The 16012-nt window shown below is 41.6% G+C and overlaps 1 protein-coding gene across 3 annotated transcripts in view; it reads left to right on the forward strand.

The window, feature by feature from the left end:
• Window positions 1-16012, forward strand: part of ADGRA2 (adhesion G protein-coupled receptor A2) — a 220171-nt gene that overhangs the window by 161891 nt on the left and 42268 nt on the right. For all 3 annotated transcript variants that reach the window (XM_088453047.1, XM_088453048.1, XM_088453049.1), the window contains 2 exons: window positions 6769-6840; window positions 9089-9160. In XM_088453047.1, the coding sequence (XP_088309173.1) occupies window positions 6769-6840; window positions 9089-9160 (144 nt within the window). The remainder of the gene's footprint in view (window positions 1-6768; window positions 6841-9088; window positions 9161-16012) is intronic.

The raw sequence follows: 16012 nt of genomic DNA on the forward strand, positions 1-16012 counted from the left end.
GTTAGGCAATGTCTGCATTCTGTGCACCCTGGCAAGGCGGCAGGTCCGGATGGCATTCAAGGCAAGGTTTTAAGGAATTGCAGTGACCAGCAGGCTGGCATTCTTACATAAATTTTTTATTTATCCCTGGCATATTGTGTGGTTCCTACATGTTTAAAGTCTACTACTATAGTTCCCATTCCCAAGAGTGGAAAGTCGAAATGTCCAAATGACTATCGGCCAATAGTCTTGACATCCTTAGTGATGAAATGCTTTGAGAGGCTAGTGTTGAAGCATGCTAGGTCACATTTTTTTGCAGGGTTTGATTCCTTCCAATTTGCTTTTAGGCCAAATCACTCGACAGAGGATGCTGTCCTGACTGTTTTGCATCAGGTACATTCACATCTAGAAGCTAGGAATACCTATGTAAGAATTTTATTTGTTGATTTTAGTTCCCCCTTTAATACTATTATACCCAGTTCACTGATTGCCAAGTTATGTTCTTTGGGTTTAAATAGTTTTATTTGTAGGTGGCTGTTACATTTTTTATCTGACAGGCCCCAGGTGGTTAAGCGGGGGCAAAATATTTCAAAGGAGATAGTTCAGAATGTAGGGGTACCGCAGGGTTGTGTCCTCAGCCCAACACTGTATTCGCTATTTACCCACGATCGCGAGTCAACTTCACAGTCTGTCAAGATTGTCAAGATTGCTGATGATATAGCTATTGTTGGCTTAATAAGCAACGGGGAAGAAAGCATTGAGCAAGTGGAGTCCTTTAAATAAAATTTTTATTTCGGATACCCTAACTTGATCCTTAAACACTGCATTTTTGGTTAAGAAAGCACAACAACGCCTTTTTTTCTTAAGACGCTTGAGATCGGCTTGTGTGAGTAGAGGGACCTTGTTGAATTTTTATCGCAGCATTGTGGAGAGTGTCCTGACCTACGGGATTGATGCAGAGCGTAAGGCTCTGGATCGGATGGTTAGGACGGCTGGTAAAATAATTGGTGTTGTGTTACCAGGCTCCCAGGAGATCTATGTAAAGAGAGTCCTGAAGAAATCAAAATCAATTGTGGAGGATCCCAGCCATCCAAACCATGCGATCTTTGAGTGGTTACCATCAAACAGGCGTCTTAGAGCCTTACAATCACGCACAAAACGGTTGCATAATAGTTTTTTCCCTAGTTCTGTGCGTATGTTAAACGGTCGTAATGATCTTTGATTTATTCTTATGTTTTTATATTTTTATATTTGTAAAGTAACTGCCCTTTGTCTTATTATATAGCAATGTGCCAAGTATGTTTTTTTTCGTTGACATCACTTGTGCTGTTAATGACAATAAAGTATTCTATTTTATTCTAACTTTGAGAAGGAAGATGGGCAATCTGCCTTATCCAGAAATTGCTATACCTGGTGGTACTCTATAATCACTTATGTTTTAAAATACGGATGGAGAAATTAACTTACCCTCCTCCTTCTCTTACACAGACTATAAGGAGTTAAAAAGTTGGGGGATTGTGGGTTGATACAGATTGAGCCTGTTTGGTCCAGGCTTAGTAAACGACTGGGCCTGTTTTGCTTGGACAGCTTTGGGTACAAACCAAGCTATGAGGTCAGAGTGACATACAGACAAAAACATTTTCCTATCATGAATCTCTGTCCCCCTTGCTGAGCCGTCACACCCAGCGAGTGCAAAGGCTGCTTCTAGCTCCACGATTTCACCCAGTACAAGCCGGGAGGTGATATCCTGCACTTGTTGGATCATTTGTTCAATGTTTATAACTGTGGAGCAACTTCACTGTGTGCCATGGATGGTCAAAAGTGGCCTATTGGTATAGAACTGCCTGTGAAGTGGGTATCCACCCATAACAAATACAAGTGTTTTCTGACAGCGACCTACTTGTTTCGTAACTGTTATGCCAAAAATTATATTCCGGAGTTTAGTGTTTAGTGTTGTTACTATGTTTAGGAGTACATGCCCTGTCCACATATAAACATGTGGCTGCTTGCTACATATCCATGGATGCATTACTAAGTGTGTGTTCTCTGCAATGTGTGGGAATCTCCAGGCATATGTATACAGTATGATATCGATGGAAAAATCACACACTGATAATAGTATTCTCCAAGGAGCATTCATCTCGTTATAACATTTTTACAATGCTTTGGATTACAGAACGTGTCTGCAGCCGAAGGTCAGTCATGTTCAAAAACTTAACCCTGAATGCGGCCAATGCGTGTAGCAATGTACAGTAGAGCCTTACTAGCGCCAAATTGAGGTAGGGATCTAGGGCCCTGATTCAGAGCCGGACGCTCTGACAGAGCGCTCGCTCTGAATCAGGGCTGTCCCTGCTCATTTTTGGAGCGGCCTCCTGGCCGCTCGCATAGCTGTGGCTGACCACCCACAGCTATAGCGAGCGGCCAAAATGATGGTCGCGATGGTCAAGACCATCGCGACCATCGGGCTTGCGACGAGACCCTGTGGTAGGGTCTCGCTGCTGCAAGCCCTGGAGTGCTTTTGGCACTAGTGATGTCAGTGGGGCCGGCCCCAGGCGGTAGGCATTCCCATGGGAACGCCTCCGTCTGGGCAGTCACGCCCCCGGCACGCCCAGCAAAGGGGGCGTGCTGTCAATCACCATCGACAGCACGCCCCCTTTGGTGCGAGACCCATAACGTCGGCTTGGCCGTCGTTATTCGGGTCTCGCGCATATGCACGATGGAGCCACCTCCGTCGTGCGCATGCGCAATAGGGCAACATCGACCCGCTTGCGAGCGCTCAGCACTCGCGAGCGGGTCTGAATCAGGCCCCTAGGTTACATAAGAGGCCCTAAAAGTGATATCTTCAGGGTGGCCAGCTCCTCGCTGCCATGTACTACTAACCTCCACTAAATAGGAAACCACTGAGAGCCTCCTGGCTTCAGCTCAGCTGCAGACCATATATGAGCTACTATCTGCTGCTAGTCAGACTGTTCTTACAGTGGCAGGGCCATCTCGTACAGTATATACATTCTTGCCGGGAGTTATAATACACAACAGTCTGTGGCATGAAGCCAGACATGTACAATCTCTTTGGTGTTTCCTGTATCTAGTATTGTGAAGACCTCGGAGCATTTCCATTAGATTGCTATTATGGGTCTGAAAGCCATAAAACTACGCAGAGTACAGGCTGGGGTTCCTCTCTGTTTCCTGCTTCTTCCTCCACTGTCTCTTGTTTTCTAATAACAATATACAATATGGCAATTGTTGTGCAGACAGCTTGGTGAACAGAACGGATCAATGAAGCCCTGTTTTTGCTGACACAGGGGGCATCTTCCCCTTTGATTTCTGGCCATGCTTTGGCATCTCGGTTGTCTTATGTGACCCTAGTAGACTTTTTAGGGGCTGAGAATCCGGTTTTCTTTTGACCCAGCTTGTCTACTCCAGCAAGATATATTGTGTCTGTACCCACAATTCCTCTAATTCCTTCAATTTCTTACTTGCTGTGAGAATAATCCGTGTTACATAATATTCACACTTATGCTGTCCTGGCAAAGTGACTGTGCATAGGGGGCACACTGCACACTGATGTATGCTGTGCTATACTCTGCTGATTAAAGTGTTGAGACTCACAAGTGGCTGTGTGTACAAAAAAAGTTTTAAAAAGTTTAAAAAAAACTTTCAAGAAAGTTAAAAGTTTAAAAAGAGAAATAAAAAAACTTATTTTTTGGTGTTGTACCCCACTGTGTATACAACTGTATATGCACTGTGACTCAATTGAGCAATAGCCCTCTGTGAGTATAAGCACCGTGACTCCTTGGGCAATAGCCCTCTGTGAGTATAAGCACCGTGACTCCTTGGGCAATAGCCCTCTGTGTGTATAAGCACCGTGACTCCTTGGGCAATAGCCCTCTGTGTGTATAAGCACCGTGACTCCTTGACACATAACACACAAGTACTGTGACTCAGAAGTGAGTAGTTTCATAGATGTGATTTAAACTGCGGTGTCTGTCATTTAGTAACCAGCCAGCTCACTGCAGCCTTTGGCCAATAATGGTCACCAACATTTCACCAACATCACAGCCTGGCTCACAGATATGGCTCCAAGGTATTCCAATTGAAGAGCACCCCTGTGATGAGAAAAGAAAGTGTGTGCATAAGCGCAGGACTATATAAATAAATATATAGAGAGAGAGAGAGAGAGAGAGAGAGAGAGGGGGAGAGAGAGAGAGAGAGAGAGAGCTCTATCCTATTTGCACTGCAGTCACCTATAAGCGTGCGGCACTATGATTAGCCTAAATCAGTAGTTTCCATTGGTTGGTGGTTCAGGACCACATCAAGTTATTTATGATCAGTGCAATAGGCAAAACCAGTTCTTAATATACGTGTACAACACAATTTACTGCATTTAATATTTTTTGATGAATTTCTCAATAAAAAAACATTTGGCTTAGGGGTGCCGTGAAAAAAATGCTGACTTGCTAGGGCACCATGATTCAAGAAAGTTTAGAAACCACTGGCCTAAATGTAAATATAGCGTTGCCCAAATTGCCAAAAAATGGTGACGTGTTGTAGTATGACTTTAAAGGCAGCTAATAATTAACAGGTGTTTAGCAGGACTGTGTTGTACAATGTTATATCTCCAGCATGAAGGAAGACGTTTGTGCTGACGTATTCTCTCCTGTACCATGATCCTAATGAATTGTCTCTGTTTATTGGATCTCAGAATATATCTTGCCTTTCAAGTACAGCCAGAAATAAAGGAACATATTTTTTTATTAAATGCAGAAAAATGGGCTCAGCAATTTTGGCAGGATAGGAGGAAGGGGTCATCCTTTAAATTGCTACAGAGATCAGGGCATGCCCAGTTCTCTTTTTTTATTGCAATCAGAACATTAGATAATCTTAAGCCTGTTCATATTTCTGTCTGGATAATAGAAGCCAAAAAGAACATAGCTGGCCAATAAAAAAATATATTTCTGTAAAATTCAAAGACGAATATCTTTCACTGCCTGGCGGAGAGAGAGACACAATAATAACATGTGCTTATCTTGCCTTGCAACATGATAATACCATGCAAAGTTATATAATAATAACCTAATAACATGCTCTGTGATCTAATAAAACGCAGAAAGATACAGCATGGTAATCATACATCCAATGTATCAGTTTTGGACCAAAAATTTAAAAACACGCCAATTCAGTATGAGCCCCTGAAGCTGGGTACACACTTAATGATTGGCTGCTCGATATGTCTGGCCAGACATCACAACTGGCTGGGCATTTACATTTGCCCGCCCAGTTGTGATGTCAGTGTTGGCGGTCCCTGCAACCAGTGTATGGGCGGTCGGTGGGCTGCCCGTACACACAGGCAGATGTAACAATACCTGCCAGATATATTGGCATTGGCTGTGCTGAAGGGCTGACCCGATATGTCTATGAATGATGTCGTTCACAGACATATCTGGTGTACACATCCAACAATGCACTACAGATGTATAACGTTCGTCGTTCGAACGGACGATATATATCTATGTGTATCCAGTTTAAGTGTCCAAATTTACCATTTAAAATGATGCCTTAGGTCACATGTCAGATCCACCTTTGGCACACACACACTATAATGGCCATACCCAAAATCACTTAGGCCATGTCCCTTTGTCTGTGGTGAAACTAAAATATTTTCTTTTTCTGACAAAAGTGGGTCTGTGGTGACATGCATGCAGAACAGGGTAATATTATTATTATTATTATTATTATTATTATTAGCACCATGCAGAATGTATGTCCTTATTTTAATTTCACTGTGTTTCTTGCATAAACAAAAACTCTGCTACACAGCTTCTTAGTCATCTATTGATGATGTTAGAAAGATTACCTCTTTTTACCAAGCATTGCCCTTAACCACCTCTTTGTACATTCTCCCCGTAGTAATATAACATACCATAAAGTACAACATTATGCATGGTGACCTTATTCAATATGCTAACATTTATCATAGAAGGTGTGGATGTGTTGGTGACACCAGCAGTGCTCCTTATAGTAACGAGGGAACCCCACTAGGAGTTACGCGTTTCTCCGCAGCAGCACTCTAGGACGTAGGAGGACAGCTATAAGTTCCCTAGCTTTTTATTATCCAATAAGGTTAATGTGTGACTAACACTGTCTGTCTACCTACCCCTGGACCCAGTAATAGTGTTAATTCATGAAGTCAAATCCTGCCCTCTAGTTCTAAGCTGGGTACACACTTTGCAGATCACTCTGCAGATGTAGTAAAGCTCCCATCCTCGGAGCGATTATCAGATCATTGTGCATCCCTGATCGCCCTGAACTATTTTTAGCTCAGTTCTTGCTTGGTTCGGGCATCACAATTTTTAAGCAAGACTAAAAATCCTGATCCCCCCCCCCTCCCTGGACCAGCCGCAGCAGGAACATTTCAAGCAATTCATTGGCTAACGCTATTACATACATACCTACAGTATGCAGCTATAATAATATACAATTGCATAGATGCGTACCCAGCTGGTACTATTTACCTTGCTAGAAAAGAAATTGAAATCTATGATAAGAAAATGATTACTATTTGTTAATGCATTAATATTGCTGTTTGATTTGTCACCTACCTGACACATACCTATTATGCCCATGCGCCAGATTCTGTGCCTTTCACTAAAGCTCTAAACTCCATGGCCCCCGGGGTGAAAGCCTGCGTGCTGATGGCTGGGTGACACGTGTCGGAGCGCATATATAGCACAGGCTACCATAAAACATCCCAGCAGATACTTATTCTTCTTCTGATTTTGTTTCCATCAGAGATTTGAAGAACAACCTGATCAGCAGAATGGAACCTGGATCATTCCTGGGACTAACAGAGCTAAAACGCCTGTAAGTACAGTATGAGAGAGAGACATTACATACAGCACCTCTACAAGAGTACTCTACACTGACTGAGCAACAACTGGCATTATACATTCATATCAATTCCATTTAGGGACATCTGCATCCATCACATTATCAAGATTTACTACAACTTCTATTTCTCTCTATTATTTTGAGGTATCTAAAACCCCTATCACTAACCAATGTACATCAGTCTATAAGACTCCTTTACTAGCCCTAGTCTAAGCAGTCGCGCAGCTTGTTCCATTTTGTGTACATACTACTCATTGTCTGTCTCGGGCATTATGACGTGGACACCACCTTTTCCCTTTGGAAAACGCAATGTGCAACCATTTGTGGTATTGCAGGGGCGCAGTCAATTGACCGATGCCAGAATCCTGATCAGCTGGAGATGCCTACGCACGGAATACTGACAGTCGGCATCCCGATTGTAAGTACAGCGGGGCTGGGAAGCTATTAGCCGCGGGGAGGGGGGATTTAGGCTTAGGCTGTGGGAAGGGGGAAATTAGAGTTAGGCACCATCCGGGGGAGGTTAGGGTTAGGCACCATGCGGGGGAGGTTATGTTTAGGCACCCACCGGGGTGAGGTTAGGGTTAGGCACCCCAAGTGAGGATTAGGGTAAGGGTGGGGAGAGGGGGAGGGTTACAGTACTTACTTACCAGCTGTAGTCGGGATTCTGAACAGCAGGCTTCCGGCGTTGGGATTCTAACCGGCGGCTAAAAAGCTGCCGGCATATAATATCCAACCCGTATCGCGGACCTAGGAAATAATGGGCATGATGGAAACCGTGCTCCACTTTGAAATCATGTTTTCTATAACTTTTGGAAAAAACATTTAATTCAATAGAGCTTTTCTATTTGTCTCTTAAAATACTGGTCATAACTCCCATCTAGGGGTATATTTACAAAAGTGAGATTGTTTAGAAATCAGATTCTACTTAAAATTTAACTAGCACCTTCTAGAAGATAATAGCTAGAATCTGATTGGTTGCTATGGGCAACATATCCATTTCTAAAAACTCTCACTTTAGTAAATATATCCCCTAGACCCACTTCGGGTTTCAATCTACACCACCTTACTAGTTACACTGATAAAGCCCTCAGGCTTCTAGTAACATCTCTAAGATGAAAAAACTCTAATTTATTTATCTAGTCCACAAACCACTATTCAGATTTCTTATCTATTCTGTCAGCTTGGAAGTCCCAACACCATCTTAAACTCAATTTATCAAAAACTGAATTAATAATATTCCCCACTCCTCCGTGTTCTTTGATTCTCCACTACCGTCAATAGTATAACAGCTACTTCACATGCTCTGGAGATTGGAGTAATCCTTGCCTCTGACCTCTACTTCCAAATCACATCCAGGGGGAGATGTATCAAATCTTGGAGAGAGATAAAGTACCAACCAATCAATTTCTACCTGTCATTTTTCAAATACAGCCTGCAAAATTGCAGTTAGTAGCTGATTGGTTGGTAAATTATCTCTTTGCACTTTATCTCCCACCAAGAGTTGATACATCTCCCCCCCCCACAATCACTGACCAAATCCTGCCACTTTCCTTTACGCAGTAACTCTACAATATGTCCTTTCTGGCAGATGATCTCACCAAGTTTTCAGTTTGGTCACTTCTTTTCTATTTTGGTTGACCACTATAAAAACATGTTCTTATACATCACTGCCATACTTGTTCATGTCACCGCTGTATAACCTCAGCTGCCTCATCTATGTACTGGCTTCCTGAGAAAGTAAAATCAAAGTATTATCTTGACCATTCTCCTCACATTTTTCTGTCACTCAAGGTGAATCTTTATTGTTGGCTATTTGCAATGTCTTGTGCGTTGCTACGTAAATTGTTTGTGCTTTATAGATACTTAGTGATTATAAGAAAATGCTCATATTCAGCAGTGAATGTCCATTTCCGCTGCCAGATCCTTTGTTCTAAAGCAGCTAAATGTAACAGCCTCGCAGCCGCTTCCATTGTGACCTGCTTAGCCATGTAAGCTGGCGCATTTCACACAAAAATAGGAGCATGGTGTAATAAAGCAGCATTTACACAGTAGGCAGGTTTCTTTTTTTTTTTAAATGTGTTTATTGAAAAGAAAACACACATCGCATATGACCCATAATTTTTTTTTTTTCATTTGCAAATCATTATTTTGTCCTTGTGTATATGTAAGTGGTATGATGTATGTGACTTGTTATACTGATTATTGTATCTTATTATTCTAGGGACATATCCAACAACAGAATTGGCTGTGTGATTCCTGATGTCTTTCAGGGCCTGAGCAGTCTAACCCGCCTGTATGTATATATTTACAGTAAATAGTATCTGACTTATGTGCTGATATGCCACAAACAGTACCTGACCCTGTCCATATACCACAAGTGTTACCTGATGTGTGTGCTTACCTATTACACAAATACTATCTGACCTGTGTGCTTACCTATTACACAAATACTATCTGACCTGTGTGCTCACCTATTACACAAATACTATCTGACCTGTGTGCTCACCTATTACACAAATACTATCTGACCTATGTGCTCACCTAATACATAAATACTATGTGACCTGTGTGCTCACCTAATACATAAATACTATCTGACCTGGGTGCTCACCTATTACACGAATACTATCTGACCTGCGTGCTCACCTATTACACAAATACTACCTAACCTGTATGATCACCTAATACACAAATACTACCTGACCTGTGTGCTCACCTATTACACAAATACTATCTGACCTGTGTGCTCACCTATTACACAAATACTATCTGACCTGTGTGCTCACATATTACACAAATACTATCTGACCTGTATGATCACCTATTACACAAATACTATCTGACCTGTGTGCTCACATATTACACAAATACTATCTGACCTGTGTGCTCACCTATTACACAAATACTATCTGACCTGTGTGCTCACCTAATACATAAATACTATCTGACCTGGGTGCTCACCTATTACACGAATACTATCTGACCTGCGTGCTCACCTATTACACAAATACTACCTGACCTGTATGATCACCTAATACACAAATACTACCTGACCTGTGTGCTCACCTATTACACAAATACTACCTGACCTGTGTGCTCACATATTACACAAATACTATCTGACCTGTGTGCTCACCTATTACACAAATACTATCTGACCTGTGTGCTCACCTATTACACAAATACTATCTGACCTGCGTGCTCACCTATTACACAAATACTATGTTACCTGTATGTTCACCTAATACACAAATACTACCTGACATGTGTGTTCACCTATTACACAAATACTGCCTGACCTGTGTGTTAACCCAATACACAAATACTATCTGACCTGTGTGCTCACCTATTACACAAATACTATCTGACCTGTCTGCTCACCTATTACACAAATACAATCTGACCTGTGTGCTTACCTATTACACAAATACTATCTGACCTGTGTGCTCACCTATTACACAAATACTATCTGACCTGTGTGCTCACCTATTACACAAATACTATCTGACCTGTGTGCTCACCTATTACACAAATACTATCTGACCTGTGTGCTCACCTATTACACAAATACTATCTGACCTATGTGCTCACCTAATACATAAATACTATGTGACCTGTGTGCTCACCTATTACACAAATACTGCCTGACCTGTGTGCTCACCTATTACACAAATACTATCTGACCTGTGTGCTCACCTAATACATAAATACTATGTGACCTGTGAGCTCACCTAATACACAAATACTACCTGACCTATGTGCTCACCTAATACATAAATACTATGTGACCTGTGTGCTCACCTATTACACAAATACTATCTGACCTGTGTGCTCACCTAATACATAAATACTATCTGACCTGGGTGCTCACCTATTACACGAATACTATCTGACCTGCGTGCTCACCTATTACACAAATACTACCTAACCTGTATGTTCACCTAATACACAAATACTACCTGACATGTGTGTTCACCTATTACACAAATACTGCCTGACCTGTGTGTTAACCCAATACACAAATACTATCTGACCTGTGTTTTCACCTAATACACAAATACTACCTGACCTGTGTGCTCACCTGTTACACAAATACTATCTGACCTGTGTGCTCACCTATTACACAAATACTATCTGACCTGTGTGCTCACCTATTACACAAATACTATCTGACCTGTGTGCTCACCTATTACACAAATACTATCTGACCTGTGTGCTCACCTATTACACAAATACTATCTGACCTGTGTGCTCACCTATTACACAAATACTATCTGACCTGTGTGCTCACCTATTACACAAATACTATCTGACCTGTGTGCTCACCTATTACACAAATACTATCTGACCTGTGTGCTCACCTATTACACAAATACTATCTGACCTGTGTGCTCACCTATTACACAAATACTATATGACCTGTGTGCTCACCTATTACACAAATACTATCTGACCTGTGTGCTCACCTAATACACAAATACTATCTGACCTGTGTGCTCACCTATTACACAAATACTATCTGACCTGTGTGCTCACCTATTACACAAATACTATCTGACTTGTGTGCTCACCTAATACACAAATACTATCTGACCTGTGTGCTCACCTAATACACAAATACTATTTGACCTGTGTGCTCACCTATTACACAAATACTATCTGACCTGTGTGCTCACCTTTTACACAAATACTATCTTACCTGTATGTTCACCTAATACACAAATACTACCTGACATGTGTGTTCACCTATTACACAAATACTGCCTGACCTGTGTGTTCACCTAATACACAAATACTATCTGACCTGTGTGCTCACCTAATACACAAATACTATCTGACCTGTGTGCTCACCTATTACACAAATACTATCTGACCTGTGTGCTCACCTATTACACAAATACTATCTGACCTGTGTGCTCACCTTTTACACAAATACTATCTTACCTGTATGTTCACCTAATACACAAATACTACCTGACATGTGTGTTCACCTATTACACAAATACTGCCTGACCTGTGTGTCGGTTCACCTAATACATAAATACTATCTGACCTGTGAGCTCACCTAATATACAAATACTACCTGACCTATGTGCTCACCTAATACATAAATACTATGTGACCTGTGTGCTCACCTATTACACAAATACTATCTGACCTGTGTGCTCACCTTTTACACAAATACTATCTTACCTGTATGTTCACCTAATACACAAATACTATCTGACCTGTGTGCTCACCTATTACACAAATACTATCTGACCTATGTGCTCACCTAATACATAAATACTATGTGACCTGTGTGCTCACCTATTACACAAATACTGTCTGACCTGTGTGCTCACCTATTACACAAATACTATGTTACCTGTATGATCACCTAATACACAAATACTACCTGACCTGTGTGCTCACCTATTACACAAATACTATCTGACCTGTGTGCTCACCTTTTACACAAATACTATCTTACCTGTATGTTCACCTAATACACAAATACTACCTGACATGTGTGTTCACCTATTACACAAATACTGCCTGACCTGTGTGTTCACCTAATACACAAATACTATCTGACCTGTGTGCTCACCTAATACACAAATACTATCTGACCTGTGTGCTCACCTATTACACAAATACTATCTGACCTGTGTGCTCACCTAATACATAAATACTATCTGACCTGTGAGCTCACCTATTACACAAATACTACCTGACCTATGTGCTCACCTAATACATAAGTACTATGTGACCTGTGTGCTCACCTATTACACAAATACTATCTGACCTGTGAGCTCACCTAATACACAAATACTACCTGACCTATGTGCTCACCTAATACATAAATACTATGTGACCTGTGTGCTCACCTATTACACAAATACTATCTGACCTGTGTGCTCACCTAATACATAAATACTATCTGACCTGGGTGCTCACCTATTACACGAATACTATCTGACCTGCGTGCTCACCTATTACACAAATACTATGTTACCTGTATGATCACCTAATACACAAATACTACCTGACCTGTGTGCTCACCTATTACACAAATACTACCTGACCTGTGTGCTCACATATTACACAAATACTATCTGACCTGTGTGCTCACCTATTACACAAATACTATCTGACCTGTGTGCTCACCTATTACACAAATACTATCTGACCTGTGTGCTCACCTATTACACAAATACTATCTGACCTGTGTGCTCACATATTACACAAATACTATCTGACCTGCGTGCTCACCTATTACACAAATACTATGTTACCTGTATGTTCACCTAATACACAAATACTACCTGACATGTGTGTTCACCTATTACACAAATACTGCCTGACCTGTGTGTTCACCTATTACACAAATACTGCCTGACCTGTGTGTTCACCTAATACATAAATACTATCTGACCTGTGTGCTCACCTAATACATAAATACTATGTGACCTATGTGCTCACCTTTTACACAAATACTATCTTACCTGTATGTTCACCTAATACACAAATACTACCTGACATGTGTGTTCACCTATTACACAAATACTATCTGACCTGTGTGTTCACCTAATACATAAATACTATCTGACCTGTGAGCTCACCTAATATACAAATACTACCTGACCTATGTGCTCACCTAATACATAAATACTATGTGACCTGTGTGCTCACCTAATACATAAATACTATGTGACCTGTGTGCTCACCTATTACACAAATACTATCTGACCTGTGTGCTCACCTATTACACAAATACTATCTGACCTGTGTGCTCACCTATTACACAAATACTATCTGACCTGTGTGCTCACCTAATACATAAATACTATCTGACCTGTGAGCTCACCTAATACACAAATACTACCTGACCTGTGTGCTCACCTAATACATAAATACTATCTGACCTGTGAGCTCACCTAATACACTAATACTACCTGACCTGTGAGCTCACCTAATACACAAATACTACCTGACCTATGTGCTCACCTAATACATAAATACTATGTGACCTGTGTGCTCACCTATTACACAAATACTATCTGACCTGTGTGCTCACCTAATACATAAATACTATCTGACCTGGGTGCTCACCTATTACACGAATACTATCTGACCTGCGTGCTCACCTATTACACAAATACTATGTTACCTGTATGATCACCTAATACACAAATACTACCTGACCTGTGTGCTCACCTATTACACAAATACTACCTGACCTGTGTGCTCACCTATTACACAAATACTATCTGACCTGTGTGCTCACCTATTACACAAATACTATCTGACCTGTGTGCTCACCTATTACACAAATACTATCTGACCTGTGTGCTCACCTATTACACAAATACTATCTGTCCTGCGTGCTCACCTATTACACAAATACTATGTTACCTGTATGTTCACCTAATACACAAATACTATCTGACATGTGTGTTCACCTATTACACAAATACTATCTGACCTGTGTGCTCACCTATTACACAAATACTATCTGACCTGTGTGCTCACCTATTACACAAATACTATCTGACCTGTGTGCTCACCTGTTACACAAATACTATATGACCTGTGTGCTCACCTATTACACAAATACTATCTGACCTGTGTGCTCACCTATTACACAAATACTATCTGACCTGTGTGTTCACTTGCCTACCCTCCCGATTCGGCCGGAAGCCACCCGAAAATTGCGTGCCGCTCCCGGCGACTCTTCTGCCCCCATCCCCTCCCCCCCCTGCGTTTACAGTGTATACTATCTGACCTGTGTGCTCACCTGTTACACAAATACTATCTGACCTGTGTGCTGACCTATTACACAAATACTATCTGACTTGTGTGCTCACCTATTACACAAATACTATCTGTCCTGCGTGCTCACCTATTACACAAATACTATGTTACCTGTATGTTCACCTAATACACAAATACTACCTGACCTGTGTGCTCACCTATTACACAAATACTACCTGACCTGTGTGCTCACATATTACACAAATACTATCTGACCTGTGTGCTCACCTATTACACAAATACTATCTGACCTGTGTGCTCACCTATTACACAAATACTATCTGACCTGTGTGCTCACCTATTACACAAATACTATCTGTCCTGCGTGCTCACCTATTACACAAATACTATGTTACCTGTATGTTCACCTAATACACAAATACTATCTGACCTGTGTGCTCACCTATTACACAAATACTATCTGACCTGTGTGCTCACCTATTACACAAATACTATCTGACCTGTGTGCTCACCTATTACACAAATACTATCTGACCTGTGTGCTCACCTGTTACACAAATACTATATGACCTGTGTGCTCACCTATTACACAAATACTATCTGACCTGTGTGCTCACCTATTACACAAATACTATCTGACCTGTGTGTTCACTTGCCTACCCTCCCGATTCGGCCGGAAGCCACCCGAAAATTGCGTGCCGCTCCCGGCGACTCTTCTGCCCCCATCCCCTCCCCCCCCTGCGTTTACAGTGTATACCCCGCCAGCGGGGGAGGGGAGGGGGCGGTGATGCAATTCGCGCTGAATCGTGCCATCGTGGTCCCGCCCTGTGCTTCACAATGCCATTTATCTCAGCATTGTAAAGAGGGGACGGGATCACAATGACGCAATCACGCTATCACACCCATGCTCCGCCCCCCATTGATGAGTCTTTTGCCGGGCCACTCCACTTTTGCAGCGACATGCCTCCCCCTGCTGAGGAAGCCTGACTGCTCCCTCCCAGGAGGAGGGAGCTAAAAGTCGGCAAACATGCCTAATACACAAATACTATCTAACCTGTGTTCTCCTAATACATAAATACTACCTGACCTGTGTGTTCACTTCTTAAATATTCTTGTCCTGGTAGCTTATATACCACAAATATCAGCTTCCTATTTACTACAAATACCACATGGCTTGTGGTTTCATATAAAACAAATGTTTTCTGTCCTGTCGAGTCACATATATGAATATTGCTTGACCTCTGGAGTCACATATACACTGAAGTGCCAAAAGGCATGGAATAGATGCTTAGTATCGTGTAGGACCCCCTCCTATTTACTACAAATACCAGGTGACTTGTAGTTTCATATAAAACAAATGCTTTCTGTCCTGTGGAGTCACATATAT

The sequence above is a fragment of the Taudactylus pleione genome, unplaced genomic scaffold (genome assembly GCF_031769625.1).
Source record: "Taudactylus pleione unplaced genomic scaffold, aTauple2 ptg000567l, whole genome shotgun sequence".
In the NCBI taxonomy this organism is placed as follows: Eukaryota; Metazoa; Chordata; class Amphibia; order Anura; family Myobatrachidae; genus Taudactylus; species Taudactylus pleione.